This window comes from Cebus imitator, unplaced genomic scaffold (assembly GCF_001604975.1).
Source record: "Cebus imitator isolate Cc_AM_T3 unplaced genomic scaffold, Cebus_imitator-1.0 Scaffold158, whole genome shotgun sequence".
NCBI lineage: Eukaryota > Metazoa > Chordata > Mammalia > Primates > Cebidae > Cebus > Cebus imitator.
The window spans coordinates 806,126-823,462 of NW_016107473.1; the positions used below are offsets into that span (position 1 = coordinate 806,126).

The 17,337-nt window shown below is 36.2% G+C and overlaps 1 protein-coding gene across 1 annotated transcript in view; it reads left to right on the forward strand.

Annotated features, from left to right (window-relative positions):
- GPC5 (glypican 5) overlaps positions 1-17,337 on the forward strand; it is a 1,400,898-nt gene that overhangs the window by 478,342 nt on the left and 905,219 nt on the right. Inside the window, exon 6 of the mRNA XM_017543578.1 lies at positions 16,732-16,852. Coding sequence (XP_017399067.1) covers positions 16,732-16,852 — 121 coding nt within the window. The remainder of the gene's footprint in view (positions 1-16,731; positions 16,853-17,337) is intronic.

Genomic DNA, 17,337 nt, shown 5'->3' on the forward strand with positions numbered 1-17,337 from the left:
ATAGAATGAAACTCATATCAGAATGTGCACAAAGATTTTAACCCAGGTGTGCAGGTCAAACAAAATATTAAATTAGGCATGTAAAAAGCAAGCAAGGGTAAATCCACCAGAAAAGACATGTCTCAGAGACAGAATGTAAATTTTGCAGAAACCAGAGTACTGTTGCCAGAAGGATAGTTGTCTTTATAGCAGAAAGGAATTGCCAGAAAAGATAAAATGTCTTTTATCATCCTAGGAGGGATGTTAAGGTGTTTTATTGCAGGTGGCCTTCTAATCAAAACAAATCCCTAATAAAGGAAAAAAAGGCCTCTACAGCAAAGAGAGACGGCCCATCTGAGAGAAGGCTGAGCAGGGCAGGAAAGGTGAGCATGGAAGCAGAGCTCTCAAGGGGCTCATGTGAGTCCCACACGCTGGCTCGTAGAATTGCCAGTTCCTTCTGGAAGTGATCTGGCTTCAGGTCCTACTTCTGGATACCGTTTATGACAAGCTTTAGAGAGAGGGTCTCTAAAATAAAATAATGTTTATTTGGGGATAGGGTGTTGCCTTGGGAATACATGTGCCACAGTGAACTGTGTGTGTATACAGGAAGTAAAGGAAGACAATGGTTTCTGAAGAAAAAATGAGGACGACGACTATGTAATGGTTTTGAGATAATTATCCTTGACTACAAGGTGCTGGGTTTGGAAGTAGTTTCTGCGCAGATATTCTCACAGAAGTGGTTTTTTGTGTAAGGTTTCAATGGACTTTGTGCAAGGTTGTGGTTTTCGTAGTCACTGATGATGGTTCTTATTACCAGGCATACTTGCATGAGAACCATCCCTTTATGGCCTTATTGGCTATGTTGTCAGGTCTTATGCCTTCCTTCCCTCCCTTCCTTTCTTCCCTCCCTCCTTCCCTCCCTTCCTTCCTTCCTTCCCTCCTTCTCTTTCTTTCTCTTTCTTTCTTTTCTTTTTTCTTTCTCTTTCTTTTCCTTCATTTCTTTCCTTCTTTTTTCTTTTCTTTTCTTTCTTTTCTTTTCTCCTTCCTTCCTTCCTTCCTTCCTTCCTTCCTTCCTTCCTTCCTTCCTTCCTTCCTTCCTTCCTTCCTTCCTTCCTTCCTTCCTTCCTTCCTTCCTTCCTTCTTTCTTTCTTTCTTTCTTTCTTTCTTTCTTTCTTTCTTTCTTTCTTTCTCACTACTTTAAAGCTACCCCATTTCAATGCTGACAAACCGCACAAATGACAGCAAGTAACCTACAAGGGATGCTGTAGTTTGGGGGTGGTATTACTTTTCTGTGGCTGCCATGACAAATTAACATGAACTGAGTGATTTCAATCTACAGAAATGTGTTCTCTTACAGTTGTGGAGATCAGAAGTCTGAAATCAGCATAATTGGGCCGAAATTGAAGTGTCAGTAAAACCACGCTCCGTCTCCTGGCTCTCAGAGAAAATCTATTTCTCACCTCTTTGCGTTCTGGCCTTCCTCGGCTTGTGGCTGCATCACTCCAATCTCTGGCTCCATGGTCCCATCGTCTTCTCCACTTCTGTCTTTAAAAAAATGCTCTCTGCCTCAGTCTTATAGGAATACATGTGATTGTATTTAGGGCCTACTCAAACCCTCTTGGATAATCCCTGCGTTTTAAGACCCTTAATTTAATCACATCTGTAAACCCCCTTTATAAGCTTAGTACAGATGACTGATGAAAGGGTACGAGGGGAAACTTTTCAGACAGGGAAGACAGAGTAAGTAAACACTGATGGACCTGGCAGAAATCATGAAAGGACTGAGAGGAGAATGGGGGAAGTATAAAGGGTACGGGAGAAACTGGCCACATTTCTCTGTTAGGTGTGGAATCTCTCCGTCATCTAGACTGGAAAATTCCATTCTATTTGGACTCCAGAGGTCTTCCAAAATCCTATAAATGCACATTTTTCCCATACTGAGCCAGCCAAATATGTGTGTTGGCTAATTGCCACTATTAGGAGTCTGGAAGTCCCTAAACACTGCAGTTTTATGGAAGCAAGACCAGCTGTTTTCCCTGTAACTGAGTTTGCCAAGACAGAGCTGGAGGGGCAGTTTTCTCATACATACAAGTGGACACAAATTAAATTCTGTTGCACAGGTAGATTGTTGTCTGAGGACTGCTTGGTAGTAGGACTTGGGCTGTAGTGTAGTTAAAGTAAGGCAAGAACAAGAATCCTCGTTATTTTCCCAACTCCTCCTCTTCCTCCCCCTCCTTCTCTTCTTCCTCCCCCTCCTTCTTCATCAAATACTTTAAAATATATAAATGTTTACTTTGTGACTCAACAGACCATAAAATGGAATTGTTGGACAGGACTTTAAGTTGGGTTGGAAAAGAGACAAGATTGAAACTGTGTTATGCTCAAATTCTGATGGTTTTAAAAATAGTAATCACTACAGTTATCTTCATTAAGAAAAAGTTATTTACAAATCTCTTCAAACTTCATATTTCTTCCACAGACCCAGGAACACAGCTTATTTGCTATTCAAAGTAGAAGTAAATATAGAGAGCGGTGTGTGTGTGTGTGTGTGTGTGTGTGTGTGTGTGTGTGTGTGTGTGTTTATTTAAAAAATGTATTTAGTTCTTATATTAATATGCCTGGCATGTAAGAATCCCAACCAATTTGTTTGGTAAAGTCAAAAAGAAGAGCAGTCAGGTGTTCATAATGAAAGCTACAAAGATCAGCTTTTGACTCACTTGATAGGCTCCCATCCCTGATTGAAAAATACGTGGACCACATATCATGGCCATCCAATTTATAGAGCGTTGGTGATGGACCTGACTCAAAGTCTGAAAATGACATCTGTAAAACCATGTTCTCGATAAAAATATGCAAATTTGCCAAAGTGAGGAAGGGAAAACAATTCCATTAAATGTAGGTTCAATAGTGTATTAGAACATATTGAATTAACTACCTCTATTAAAACCCATCTCGTGACTGCTGCTCCCTGTCTCACTGGCATTTGTCTCTTGGTGTAGTGCTCACCCACGTTTCTATTTGCCGTGTCGTGCAGTGTGACCACATTGTTCTTCAGACACAACTCTGCTTTGTGATTTCTCTCAACACTTTAACCCTGAGATTCTTTTTTACATACTTCAGTATGTTTCTCAGAAGATATAGTCTCCATGAGGGATAAAATACCAATTAAATACAAAACAAAATCAGAGAACTATTAACCATTCACTCTACTAAGTTCTCAAAGGTTACATTCTTTACCAGGTCATATAACCCGGTCCCAGGAAAATACCTTCAGGCAGGCAATTTAATATCGTGTACATTAAAATACCATCACGCAGGCAGCTTTCAACAAAGCATCCTAGAAGAAAAGGTCATTTGTGCTTATGTCTTTAAAAGTTTTGAAATAGCTATTGAAGATTATCTTTATGACATTGTCCATTGTCTGTTGCTGGAAGACTTATAAATTTTGCTTAAGAGTTTTGAGTTACCAAAAAAAATAGCTGCTGACATAGGCAGATACTATTTTATTAACAAATGACACCTGTTTGAATTCTGATTTTCCATTTGGCCTTCAATCAGAAGAGGCTTGGGACTACATTTTAGGCTGAAGGGTAGTGTTTTCTTCCCTAGGTCTTCCCATGTAATTGTCACATCCTTCTCTTCATGATTCTGTCATTTTGGCCTTGTTTTATAGCATCTGTGCCTTTTGTTCTAAGCTGTCTCAAAGGCTTTTCTGGAAATACACAGCATATAAGTACAAAATGATGAAATAAACATACTTCTTTATTTTGTTGTAAAAGATGCTTGGGTTGGACTAGATGACCTCTAAGGTCCTTTCCGGCTCTAAATTTATGTTACTGTCACCAAAGACAGACAAAAAATAATCTATTAGGTTATAGGCCTAGAGATGAATGCCAAGTACTATATTCCTGCTCTAGGTATATTTCATGTTGAAGGCAGTGCAAGATTCAGTGACCTGCTCTGATCCTTTACAGTCTTATTGTGATAAAACAAGAGAACTAATTGCTTAAAAAAAAAAAAAACTCACTTAAAATGTCTTTTTACTCTTAAGCATCCACAAAAAATAGACAGAAAACAGAAGAGGTGAATTATTTCTTTTGGGGTATTTCTAATAAATCTGGACAACGAAGCTAAGCCTGAGTGTAGCTCATTTAATGAAATTAGTTATATTTGAATATTGTCACAACCTTACTATCACATTAGCATTAAGTGTGATTAAAATTTATTCTTCGTTTCTGTGAGAGTCTCCACAGAATCAGCTGTCAACACCTTCATAATAAAATGGCCCTTCATTGCTTTTAGGAAACTTTTAGATTCAGAGCAGGTGGTTGCGCTTCTGCTTTAAAAGAGAACAAATCACTTTTTAAGGTGTCTCTTCTGTTTGCGTGTGTGAATTTAGAACACAGAAATTGTCCATTGCATATTTTTGCTAGGAGGTAGAAGTTATTAAAAATATAGGAAATACTAGATTTTCTGTACTGGTAGTTTCCAAAGCTAATTAAAATATTTTTCTTAAGACCAACTGAATTAGAATAAAAACATAAATGTTAAAAACCAAGCTCTAAGAGGTATACTTGTGAAATATGAATATTATTTTATAGCAATAAAATGTTTCTTATGGAAAAATAGAATATGATTTTGATGAAGTTCAAGGGAATATCTTTTTTTATTCGGGTAGTTTCCAGAATTTTGTCTTTATAATGTTCTGCATAGTGATTTAGAATACAGTACTTTCAAAATTTATGTCCACTAGGAACATTAGGAAGCGACTCTATTTGGAAGTAGGGCCTTTGCCGATGTAATTAACCTAAGAATTGAGATGAGGTTATCCTGGATGAAGGTGGGCCCTAAATCTAATGTAAAGGGACACACACAGAAAAGGTCCTGTGAAGATGGAGACAGAAATTGGAGTGACACAGTCACAAATCAATGGAGGTCAAGGATTGCCAGGAGCCACGGAAGCTAGGAAGAAGCGAGGGATAAATTCCTTCCTAGGGTCTTCAGAGGGTATATGGCCCTGCTAACATCTTGATTTCAGGGGTCCAGGATTCAGAACTGTGAGAGTATATATTTCTGTCCTCTTCTCCCACCAAGTTTGTGATAAGTAGTTATTATGGCTCTAGGCAACTACTACACTCTAATTCAGAAGTTCTTCTTGATTTTATTGTATCATGTGTTGGTAGGAAGTACCTGGGTGTTTCATTTGCAGGATATGTTGGTAATCTTAGAATTATCGTATCTTGTAAGTAATTTTAAACTATGTTTTAAGGTAGTCAGAAGCTTTTTTAATATAAAATTTAATTTGTGCTGGGATCAATTACATTTGAAAAAAGACAAAAAAGCTGTATAAGACTTTAGGATCTTTCAGAATTTTATAATCTTTCTAATGAAAAGTTGGTTAAATAAAAATTGTACCCTAAATCATTTTGCTGATGGCTTAAAATAGTATTTAATATATTCAGTACTCAGAAAATATTATCCCCTAAATAGCATTTTTACTTTCATGTGTTGGTATCAAACAGTGAAGTGAGACAGCAAATTAGTACAAAGTGATGATTATCAATCGTCATAAATCCATGCCTTGATCTCACCGAGAAGAGTTTAATTTTAAAATGCATACCTGGAAAATGCAAATTAGTATAACATTTCAAAGTCATATAGCATTATTGGTGATTGATTATAGTTATAATTGATAATTTTTAAGTTTGGACAGTCACTTTGAATCAAATTAGGATAATTCTAAGTTAAAGATTTATTATCATTTGCTTTGAATTTTTGATTAAAAAATGTGAAACCATAAAAACAGAGATTTGACTATAATAAAGTTATTTATTCCTTCTTGGTAAGATTGAGGAGGGGTTTAAGAAAAGGCTAAGCAATGTTCTGTTTTTTTACATAGGCAAAAGTTCATTTGTGCTACTTTTTAATTAGATAGTTAACTTTTTTGAAACGACAGCTTCCTAAACACTACAGAGTTTGCATGTGCAGTCATTAGGTTTTCATGTGGAAATACTATCTTTCAAATTCACACAGCTGCTTGTTTTATGAAATGCAGTGGGACTGCTTACCTGCCACCTGACTAAACTGGCATGCATAGGTTCACGCCTTGCCAAATGAGGAGTTAGGGTGAAGAGTGATTCATATCCATTCTTTAATGAGTTTCTAAGTCTTTCTGAATATGTTTTCATTCTATTTATTGCAGTGGTATGGTAAACTTTCTGCGTTGGTTATTGTACAAAGCATGATAATACCTTATGAAAGCAATGTTAATGACATCCATAAGATGTCATAAAATATTATATTCTTAATAGGAAATTTGTCATATAAAAATAACAATAAAGATCATAAGGTCTCCTTAATTTCATTTATTTTGACTTCATTATTAAGTTTAGAAACATAGGTCTCAAATTTAGACATTATTTATATGTAATTATAAAGCCAAATAAATGTTAGAGGTTAACTTAAAAATAGTTTTGTGGCTCAACAATTGAAGTGAGATAGTGGGATCACACAAGGCTTAATCATTTTGAATTGATTGTACAGATGTCTGCTTTCTCTAATCCCCTGTAAGCCTCCTTTCTTCCATGAAAGGTTATTCCTATAAATCTGGCACATAAAATCAATCATATGACTATTTTCCATTCTGAGATTTCAAAGATTAGGACTTTCAACATAGAGAAAAAGCGCTGTGTAGAAATTGAATGTACAAAGGGCAATACTTGGCACTTGGCAATGGAATTCAGTATTTCCCAAGTATTTGAGGAAACTCACAAAAACCAAATGTCTAGTACTTCTTTTTCACATTTACAATCAGAACCAAGAAGGGAGGCCTAGAAATGGTTTGAATGGATTTTTTTTTCTTTGAGACAGAGTCTCGCTCTGGCACCCAGGCTGGAGTACGGTGGCGTCATCTCGGCTCATTGCCAACTCTGCCTCCTAGGTTCAAGTGATTCTCCTGCCTCAGCCTCCCAAGTAGTTAGGATTACAGGCATGGGCCACCACGTCTGGCTAATTTTTGTGTTTTTAGTAGAGACGGGGTTTTCACCATGTTGGTCAGGATGGTCTTGAACTCTTGGCCTTGTGATCTGCCCACCTTGGCCTCCCAAAATGCTGGGATTACAGGCATGAGCCACTGTGCCTGGCTTTGAGTGGAAAATTTGAATTTGTAGAAGCAATTCGTATCACTGATGAGTAGATACAATGTATTTCTCAGACCTCCCTTTAATCCAAGAAAGCAACATTTTTACCAGAGCAAAAGATAAAACTAGTATTTAATCTCCTAGAAATTAGGAGATTTATGACTCTGGAAATGGAAGGAATTTTAATATCCAGCCACATTAACCAAGTCACACAAGAACATAATAAACCAATCAAATAACAGCAACAAGAATAACAACCACAACATGGCCTCCGTTCTATCTTTAACCTTTGATAAAAATAGCAACGACAGTAAAACAAGAACGCTCTGATCAGGTGTTTTCCTCATCTACCATTAATGATTTATTCTCACACCCCGTCCCAGTCCAATTATCAAAAAATTCTAAGACGGAACCCCTTAACTGATTTGCAATGAATTCCAGGATCAGATTCCAGATTTTGTTTCCTCCTGAAATTTTATAGGTGCACATCAAGTACTATGCTTTTGGTGTGCATTTGAACCAAATTCTGTTGTATTCTAAATAAAGTGAAATTACTGTCAGCCAGTAGGGCATGTTATCAGTTTCAAATAGGACAAGTTGGTAAAGTTAGGAGAAATGACTCCCTCTGATATGCTGTATATATAGATTTATTAGCACTGCCTTTTAATATTTTATACATTCAACAGAGAAGAAACTAAGATCTTGTTAATCATCATTTAAAAACAGTTTTGTAGAATGTAAATATATCCGGACTTGCCTTTTTTCCTTGTCAATGAAAAACAAGTAGTGCTTGGGGAACAAATATTCCCATTCAACTGCTGTCACTCATTCCCAGCTCTGCTTAGAAGAAATAAGCACAGATGGTGGGTCTATTACTTCTCCAACAAAAAATTTGCCTGTCTCTGTTTGTGTGTTATTCCATCCTTCTCATTGTAATGTGAAGAATTTTTCAAGTCAAGAAACTTCTGTATGAACCTTTGATATGTTTTACCTGTTACTTGTACATTAAAGAGTAAAAGGAGGAATTAATGATTTATTAAAATGTCATGAGGGGAATGCAAATAAAACGTCTTTGTTACAAAAATAATATTTAATTTAGAAACCATGATTTTTTGCATGCAAATTAAAGTCTTCAGGGAAGTAAGTTTTCATATCAGACTTCGATCCTGAAGTACTCATTTAATGATGACAGAATCACTTAGTCGATGTTAAAAATACCTGTGTGGGTCTTTTTTATTTATACTGTGGCTTAATGAAAATTTGCGTATTGTAAACATATTAAGAAAAAGAGCATAAAGACTATTTTATCATAATTTTCTGAGGCTGAAAATATATACAAACAGTAAAATACCCGAATCTTAAATGTACTGCTCAATACTTTTTTTAAAAAAACAAACTTAGCACTCCTATGTATCCAGTACTCAAATCAGGAAACTTGATATTATTCCTTCTTCTAGGCACTATTTCATAGAGTAACTCTTATGGTGATTTGGAACATAATTGATTAGCTTTAAAATTTTTAGTAAATTAGATCATAGAATATCTTCTGTACCTTGATTCTTTCATTCAATATTTAGTTTATAAGATTTGTCAATCTTCTTGTGTATAGTTGTAATTCATTCTCATTGCTGTTATATCATTATACAGATATAATGTCCGATTTGTGGTTATTTTGAATGGTGCTTCTTTGAGCATTCATGTATCTGTCTCTTGGTAAATATTGCTGGGTATATGCCCAAGTTCATCCAAAGTGGTTAGACTTAGCATACATGGCAAATGGTGGTTTACATCAGTTTATGTTTCAATCCACTGGGAGAGAGTTGTAGTTTTCCATGTCTTTGCCAACACCACTTGATATCATTTCTCTTTTTCATTTGAACTTTTCTGATGTGTATGTATCACTATTGAAGTTGTGGTTATTTTGAACATTACAAAAGTAAAAGAGAATAGCCGATTTTATTAAAGCATATTCAGTTGAAGTAATGTGTATGTACTTTGCAGCATTTTTCCTCACTTACATGATTCATAAGAAGAGTATCCTGAAACATTTAATAATATAATGGCTTGGAATGAGATTCTTGATCAGCTATAATTCTAATACATTTTATCTAAATATTTATTGTTTTACTGTATTGGTAACTTTGATAACTAGGAACAAAAAACGTAAGCAATTCCTTAGATTAACATACAACGACATTCCTGCCTCTTTAAAGAAACTTTTCTGGCCTGTAAGTAAATGATGTGACTCAATTAATAGCTTAATTGAAATTAAGAGATGAGTCTCACTTTTCATTGCCTGTGTTATATCTGTTTCTGGAGAAACAGAAAAACCTTATGGCAAACCTACAGTCTGCTAGTTTCTTCTCATCCTGACAACTGTTATATTACTGTTTAGCTGGTTGTATGCAACCTTTTGTTTAGGAGGGTTGTTTTGTTTGGCTTAGTTTTACTTTTTTCTTTTTCTTTTCTTTCTTTCTTTCTTTCTCTTTCTTTCTTTCTTTCTTTCTTTCTTTCTCTCTCTCTCTTTCTCTTTCTTTCTTTCTTTCTTTCTTTCTTTCTTTCTTCTTTCTTTCTTTCTTTCTTTCTTTTTTCTTTTTTTTCTTTCATTTCTTTCTTTCCTTCTTTCTTTTTTTTTTAAGACAGAGTCTTGCTCTCTTTTCCAGGCCTGAGGTCTATGAGTTTCATACTCATGGTCACGTGGTCAGTGAGGTGTGATCACAGCTCACTGCAACCTTAATCTCCTGGGCTCACGTGATCCCCCTGCCTTTGCTTCCTGAGTAACTGGGACTACAGGTACCTGCCACCACACCTGGCTTGAGGAGCATTTTGAAGAAAATCATGCATCCCTTTTTATTTATTTATTTTTAATACTTTAAGTTCTGGGGTACAGGTACAAAACATGCAGGTTTGTTACATAGGTATACACATGCCATGGTGGTTTGCTGCATCCATCTTCCATCATCTACTTTAGGTATTTCTCCTAATGCTGTCCCTCCTTTAGCCCCTCAACCCCCTGCTATGCCTCCCCTAGCCCTAACCTCCAATAGGCCCTGGTGCGTGATGTTCCCCTCCCTGTGTCCCTGTGTTCTCATTGTTCAATACCCACGTATGTGTGAGAACATGTAGTGTTTGGGCTTCTGTCCTTGTGTCAGTTTCCTGAAAAAGATGGTTTCCAGTTTCATCCATGTCCCTGCAAAGGACATGAATTCATCCTTTTTTATGGCTGCCTAGTATTCCATGGTGCATATGTGTCACATTTTCTTTATCCAGTCTATCACTGATGGGCATTTGGGTTGGTTCCAGGTCTTGGCTATTGTGAACAGTGCCACAATTGTCTTCATAATAGAATGATTTATAATCCTTTGAGTATATATCCAGGAATGGGATTGCTGGGTCAAATGATATTTCTATTTCTAAATCCTTGAGGAATTGCCAAACTGTCTATGGTTGAACTAATTTGCACTCCCACCAACAATGTAAGAGTTTTCCTATTTCTCCACATACTCTCCAGCATCTGTTTTCTCCAGATTTTTTAATGATGCCCATTCTAACTGGAGTAAGATGATATCTCAATGTGGTTTTTATTTGCATTTCTCTAATGACCAGTGATGGCGAGCATTTCTTCATATGTTTGTTGACTGAATAAATGTCTTCTTTTGAAAACTGCCTGTTGATATCATTTGCCCACTTTTTGATGTTTTTTTTTTTTTTTTCTTGTAAATTTGTTTAAGTTCTTTGTAGATTCTGGATGTTAGCCCTTTGTCAGATGGGTAGATTGCAAAAGTATTTTCCCATTCTGTTGGTTGCCAATTTGCTGTAATGATAGTTTCTTTTGCTGTGCAGAAGCTCTTAAGTTTAATTACATCTCATTTGGCTATTTTGGCTTTTGTTTCCATTGCTTCTGGTGATTTAGTCATGATATCCTTGCCCATGCATATGTTCTGAATGGCATTGCCTAGGCTTTCTTCTAGGGTTTTTATGGTGTTAGGTTTTATGGTTAAATCTTTAATCCATCTGGAGTCAATTGTTGTATAAGGTATAAAGAAGGGATCCAGTTTCAGCTTTCTGCATATGGCTAGCCAGTTTTTCCAACGCCATTTATTAAATAGGGAATCCTTTCCCCATTACTTGTTTTTGTCAGGTTTGTCAAAGATCATATGGTTGTAGATGTGTGGTGTTGCTTCTGACGCCTCTGTTCTGTTCCATCAATCTATATCTCTGTTATTTCTGTTTTGGTACCCCAGTACCATGCTGTTTTGATTACTGTAGCCTTGTAGTATAGTTTGAAGTCAGGTAACATGATGCCTCCAGCTTTGTTGTTGTTGTTGTTGTTTTGCTTAGGATTGTCTTAGCTATGTGGGCTCTTTTTGGTTTCATATGGAGTTTAAGGTAGTTTTTTCCATTCTTTGAAGAAAGTGATAGCTTGATGGGGATAGCATTGAATCTATGAATTACTTTGTGCAGTATGGCCTCTTTCATGATACTGATTCTTCCTAACCAGGAGCACAAAATGTTTTCCCATCTGTTTGTGTCCTCTCATTTCCTTGAGCAGTGGTTTATAGTTCTTGAAGAGGTCCTTCACATCCCTTGTTAGTTTTATTCCTAGGTATTTTATTCTCTTTGTAGCAATTGTGAATGGCAGTTCACTCATGATTTGGTTGTCTGTTATTGGTGTACAGGAATGCTTGTGATTTCTGCACATTGATTTTGTATCCTGAGACTTTGTTGGAATTGCTTATCAGCTTAAGGAGATTTTGGGCTGAGATGATGGGGTCTTCTAAATATACAATCATGTCATCTGCAAATAGAGACAATTTGACTTCCTCTTTTCCTAATCGAACACTCTTTATTTCTTTTTCTTGCCCAATTGCCCTGGCCAGAACTTCCAACACTATGCTAAATAGGAGTGGTGAGAGAGGGCATCCTTTGTCTTGTGCTTGTTTTCAAAGAGAACACTTCCAGTTTTTCCCCATTCAGTATGATATTGGCTGTGGGCTTGTCATAGATAGCTCTTATTATTTTGAGACACATTCCATCAATACCTAGTTTATTGAGAGTTTTTAACATAAGGGGCTGTTGAATTTTGTGAAGGGTCCTTTCTTCATCTACTGAGATAATCATGCAGTTTTTGTCTTAGGTTCTGTTTATGTGATGGATTACATTTATAGATTTGCATATGTTGAACCAGCATTGCATCCCAGGGGTGAAGCTGACTTGATCATGATGGATAAGCTTTTTAATGTGCTGTTGGATCTGGTTTGCCAGTATTTTATTGAGGATTTCGCATCAATGTTCATCACGGATATTGGCCTGAAATTTTCTTTTTTAGTTGTGTCTCTGCCAGGCTTTGGTATCAGGATGCTGTTGGTCTCATAAAATGAGTTAGGGAGCATTACCTCTTTTTGTATTGTTTGGAATAGTTTCAGAAGGAATGGTACCAGTGGGAAAAGTGCGGTATCAGAGCCAGAGTGCCAGAGTGTTGGGAAAGGTCCCTAATGGCTTCCCTTGGCTAGGAGAGGGAGTTCTCCATCCCCTTGCGTTTACTGGGTGAGGTGACGCCCCACCCAGCTTTGGCCCTCCCTCCTTGGGCTGCATACAGTGGCCAACCAGTCCAAATGAGATGAACCTGGTACCTCAGTTGGAAATGCAGAATTCACCTGCCTTCTGCATGTCTCTCACTGAGAACTGCAGACCGGAGCTGTTCCTATTCAGCCATCTTGTTGGATGCTCCGTATCTCTTCTTCTTTTTTTTTTTTTTTTTTTGAGATGGAGTTTCACCCTTGTTACCCAGGCTTGAGTGCAATGGCGCTATCTCAGCTCACCGCAATCTCCACCTCCTGGGTTCAAGCAGTTCTCCTGCCTCAGCCTCCCAAGTAGCTGGGACTACAGGTGTGAGCCACCATGCCCAGCTAATTTTTTGTATTTTTAGTAGAGATGAGGTTTCACCATGTTGACCAGGATGGTCTCCATCTCTTGACTTCATGATCCACCCACCTCGGCCTCCTAAGGTGCTGGGATTACAGGCGTGAGCCACCGCACCTGGCTCTCTTCTTAATTATAAACAGTGAAACCTTAGAAAATGTAACTAGAGAAAAAAATAACATTTTCTGCCATGCTAATTGTATCTTTACCTTTCATTAGTTGGTTTCAGGATTGACACTTATGGGTGGTTGTATTTTGGAGCATGTGTTCCCTGGGTTTAACTTCTTGCGGCACACTTTATATACATGGTATGGCCTTACTTGAGTAACTTAAATTACTTAGACTATCCAGATCCCAGAGTCTCAACTTGTAGAATGGGAGTAATTATAATACAAATATTATATGGTGAGTTAGTCCAAGTCCTCCAAGAGGTAGATGTTGAAAAGAAGTTAAACAGAAGAGGATTTTATTAAGAGAAATCTCTGTGAGAGAAAATGGAGAGGAAGCTGAGTAAGCCTGGAAGAGCTCTCACCTGTGAGGCGGGTCTGATCCAGAGTGAAGGAAAGCGGAAAGTAAGGTTGAGTGGAAGCATTGGAGCATGACGTACAGTCTAAGGAAGCATAAGAAAAGTCTTCAGGGAAGCCTGAGCCAAGACTGGTCCTCAGAGAAGCCCTGTGTCTCCCAATAAGGGATCTGCATTAGCAATCCTGCTGCTCTCAGTCATTTACTGAGGGGCAGATGCAGAAACAGATTTTAGAACAAAGCAGCAAGTGGCCTTAGTCAGTTAGGCTTCCTATACTTTGAGGTCTGTGAGTTTCATATTCATGATCACCAAAAGATGGTGATCATGAATTGACAAATGCATGAGTAAAGCAATGCCTAAATCGTAGTTATGCACTTACCAATTTATTTATTAATATTATTCATTATCATTATGAATATTCAACACAATAAAGGAATCACATGTGTAATCTACTAGGGATATTGGGAGAGTAAAGAATGACATAACTGTCAGTGCTACAGATAATTTAAGAGATGGTTTCTCTGTGTTTGTGTGTGTGTGTGTGTGTGTGTGTGTGTATGAATGTATATACAATTTTATTTTTCTACAATAAAGAATAATGTAATGCTGTTACACATTAACAACATTATAATTATTTCCCTTCTACTATTTGTTATAGATGTATACTGCTAAATCCCTAACAAATATTGGAATACTTAATGCTAAGCCCCCACATGCCTGCAAAAAGAAGTGGGTTCAAGATTAATTTTTAAATCAAAAGATTTATTAATATTATTTTTATCATGCCCAATTGATATTATCATTAGAATAAAGGTTAATCACTTATTATTACTTAAAGGACTTACTAGGAAATGTTCCATCCACATCTTAAAACTGGTCACTGGAAGTACATCATCTTGGGAAGAACTGGATATTTCTTGAAACCCCTCTCATACAGCCATATTCTCAAACATAGAACCTTCTTTTATTTTTTTCAAAATTATTGTAGAAAATTCAGAGGGTGTTTAGGGATAGCGCAATACTCTGCTCAAATATAGGGAAGGAGAGTTACATTGAAATGAGAATATTTTTGCTGAAAAGTATTATGATATTTAATGAGCAAGCAAATTAATCAGATGGTAGTGTTTTGTTTTAATCTTTTAAATGTCCTTTTAATTTCAATAGCGTTTGGAGCCTGGATGACTTGTATAGTTGTGAAGCCTGAGATTTTATTGCACCTGCCACCTGAGTAGTGTACATTGTACAAACACGTCGTTTCTTGTCCCTCACACCCCCTGCCAACTTCTCCTTTCTGAGTCTCCTGAGTCCATAATATCACTCAATGGAATGTCTTAAATATTCACAGTGGAATCTTTAGGATGTGATCCTCTATCCATTGCTTTCCACCATTTGTACTCTCTGCTTTGTAAATAGAGAACTGTTCTCTCTGTCTGCCTTGTTCATGCAGCTTGGTCATTTTCCTTGCTGGGATGACATCCTTTGCCCTGAAGGTCTCATTAACTATACAATAGGTGTCCTCTTCTTAACCTCAATACATGTAAGGCTACCTCAAGTGATAACTTCTCCTTTAGTTTTTCCCTAGTGTCTGTCTGAGTCCAGATTGACTTCTCCACATCCAGAATGTCTACTATTTGTCTTATCTTTCCTCACACTTGGCACGTGCCGTTTCTTCCAGCTACTTCAATATTGTATTTCAACTGTTCAGTTGTGTTTATATTACACTATTCTGCCAGGAAAATAAGGGTATTTGTATTACTGAAATCTATGGTATCTTTTACCTGTAGTAAACCGTAATGAATACACATATAAACGAATGAGTCAATTAATGTATTCCTGGGTAAATAATGAGCATTATGAGGACAAAAATTGAGTCTTATACCTTCTTGTAATCCCAATCACCTAGTACAGGACTTGGAACATAGCATGCACTTAAGACATTGTTGTGACTAATAAATTTCAATATTTTCATTAATTCTCAGTTGACATTATAGAATTGTAATTTGGGGAAGGTAGTGAAATTTCAAATGGTTCTCACCGCCTGTGAAATGACCCTTTTACATACCACATTGTTTATCAGATCCTTGTTTAGGTGAACCTAGGTGAAAGTGGATTGTTTCCCCTACTTAGAAAATATTTTGCAGATTTTAGTAGCTTATAAATTTGGTGATTTTAATTTGCACAGTTATGGTTTATGATATTGACTTGTACAGTTGTATATATATTATATATATTATATATACATATATATATATATATATACACACACATATGTGTGTGTGTGTGTGTGCCACATGTGCGATCTGCTTGGAATATTGGAAGAGTAAAGAATAACATAACAGTGCCACAGAGAATTTAAGAGAATTATATATATATAATTTTATTTTTCTAAAATAAAGAATATTATACATTAACAACATAACTATAATTGTTTTTCTTCTATTATTTGTTATTGCTGTATACCACCAAATCCCTAATGGATACTGGAATTCTTAAATCTAAGCCCCTCTATGCCTACAAAAAGAAATGGGTTTGAGGATATTTAAAAAATCGGAAGGTTTGTTAATAACATTATTTTTATCATGTCCAATTGATAGTGTCATTATTAAAATGTTTAATCACTTATTACTTGAAGGACCTAATTAGGAAATATATATATATAAATAATTACATATCTATATTTTATATATATATATATATAAATAATTGTATATCTACATTTTTTATATATATATATATATTATATATACAGGTATATATAATATATATGTGGTAGCTTAATATTTAAAAAATAAGATTAGTACTGCATAAAATAACCTGACCCAGACAATATTGGTGCAGACGTATGTATAATTCAGCAAGAACTGGTAACAAAGTGAGATGTATATCAACTCCATGTAGCATATTGTTACGTATTAAAAAACAAGCAATTTTTGGTTGGGTCCATTGAGAGAATAACATTGTTTTTACAATGATCTAATGGCACGATAAGCATTTTAGCATTTTACCTGGACAAAGATTACAGCTGTGCCAGTTTCTGTTCCAAGAAAAAAAACATCAGTGTATTCTCTAAAGGAGGAAATTCTGAGCTCAAATATGTTCAGATAGCTGTGGCAGGTAATACTCTGATCAGGTACTAAGTCATCCATCTTTCACATTTCCCTTTTCTAGTTACAGTCTGCGTGTGGTTGGAAATGGAATCAAAGCCCAGTCTGGAAATCCTGAAGTCAAAGTCAAAGGAACTGATCCTGTGATAAATCAGATTATTGATAAACTGAAGCATGTTATTCAGGTAAGTCCTGATCCTCTATTTATGGGTATACACAATACTAAATAATAAATGGATACTTTCTATTACATTTGACAAATCTGTTAATCTTATCAGATAATCCTACCTCAAATTTAATAGTGTAATACATTATTTATATCAGGACTTTTGGAAATATTTAGTTTAATGACGTTTGTATGCAATCAGCATGCAGTGATATTTTAATGTTGGGCAATCTGTGTCTGTGCAAAGCAAGCCTCAGACTCAGCATTTCAGAGACGAGAATCTCAGGATATGCTTTGTCTTCAATGAGTAAGTTTGAACATGGGAATCACTTTGAACACTAAGGAAAACACATATAAGACCGTAGAAGATGCCAGATTTACCTTTCAGGTAATTCTCTGAATGTTGCTATGAGTGTTTTGCAGCATTTCAATACAAGTTAGGTCATAGATCAATGATATGTATTTCTAATATTTATTTCCCATGTCACCTTTTATATGTTATCT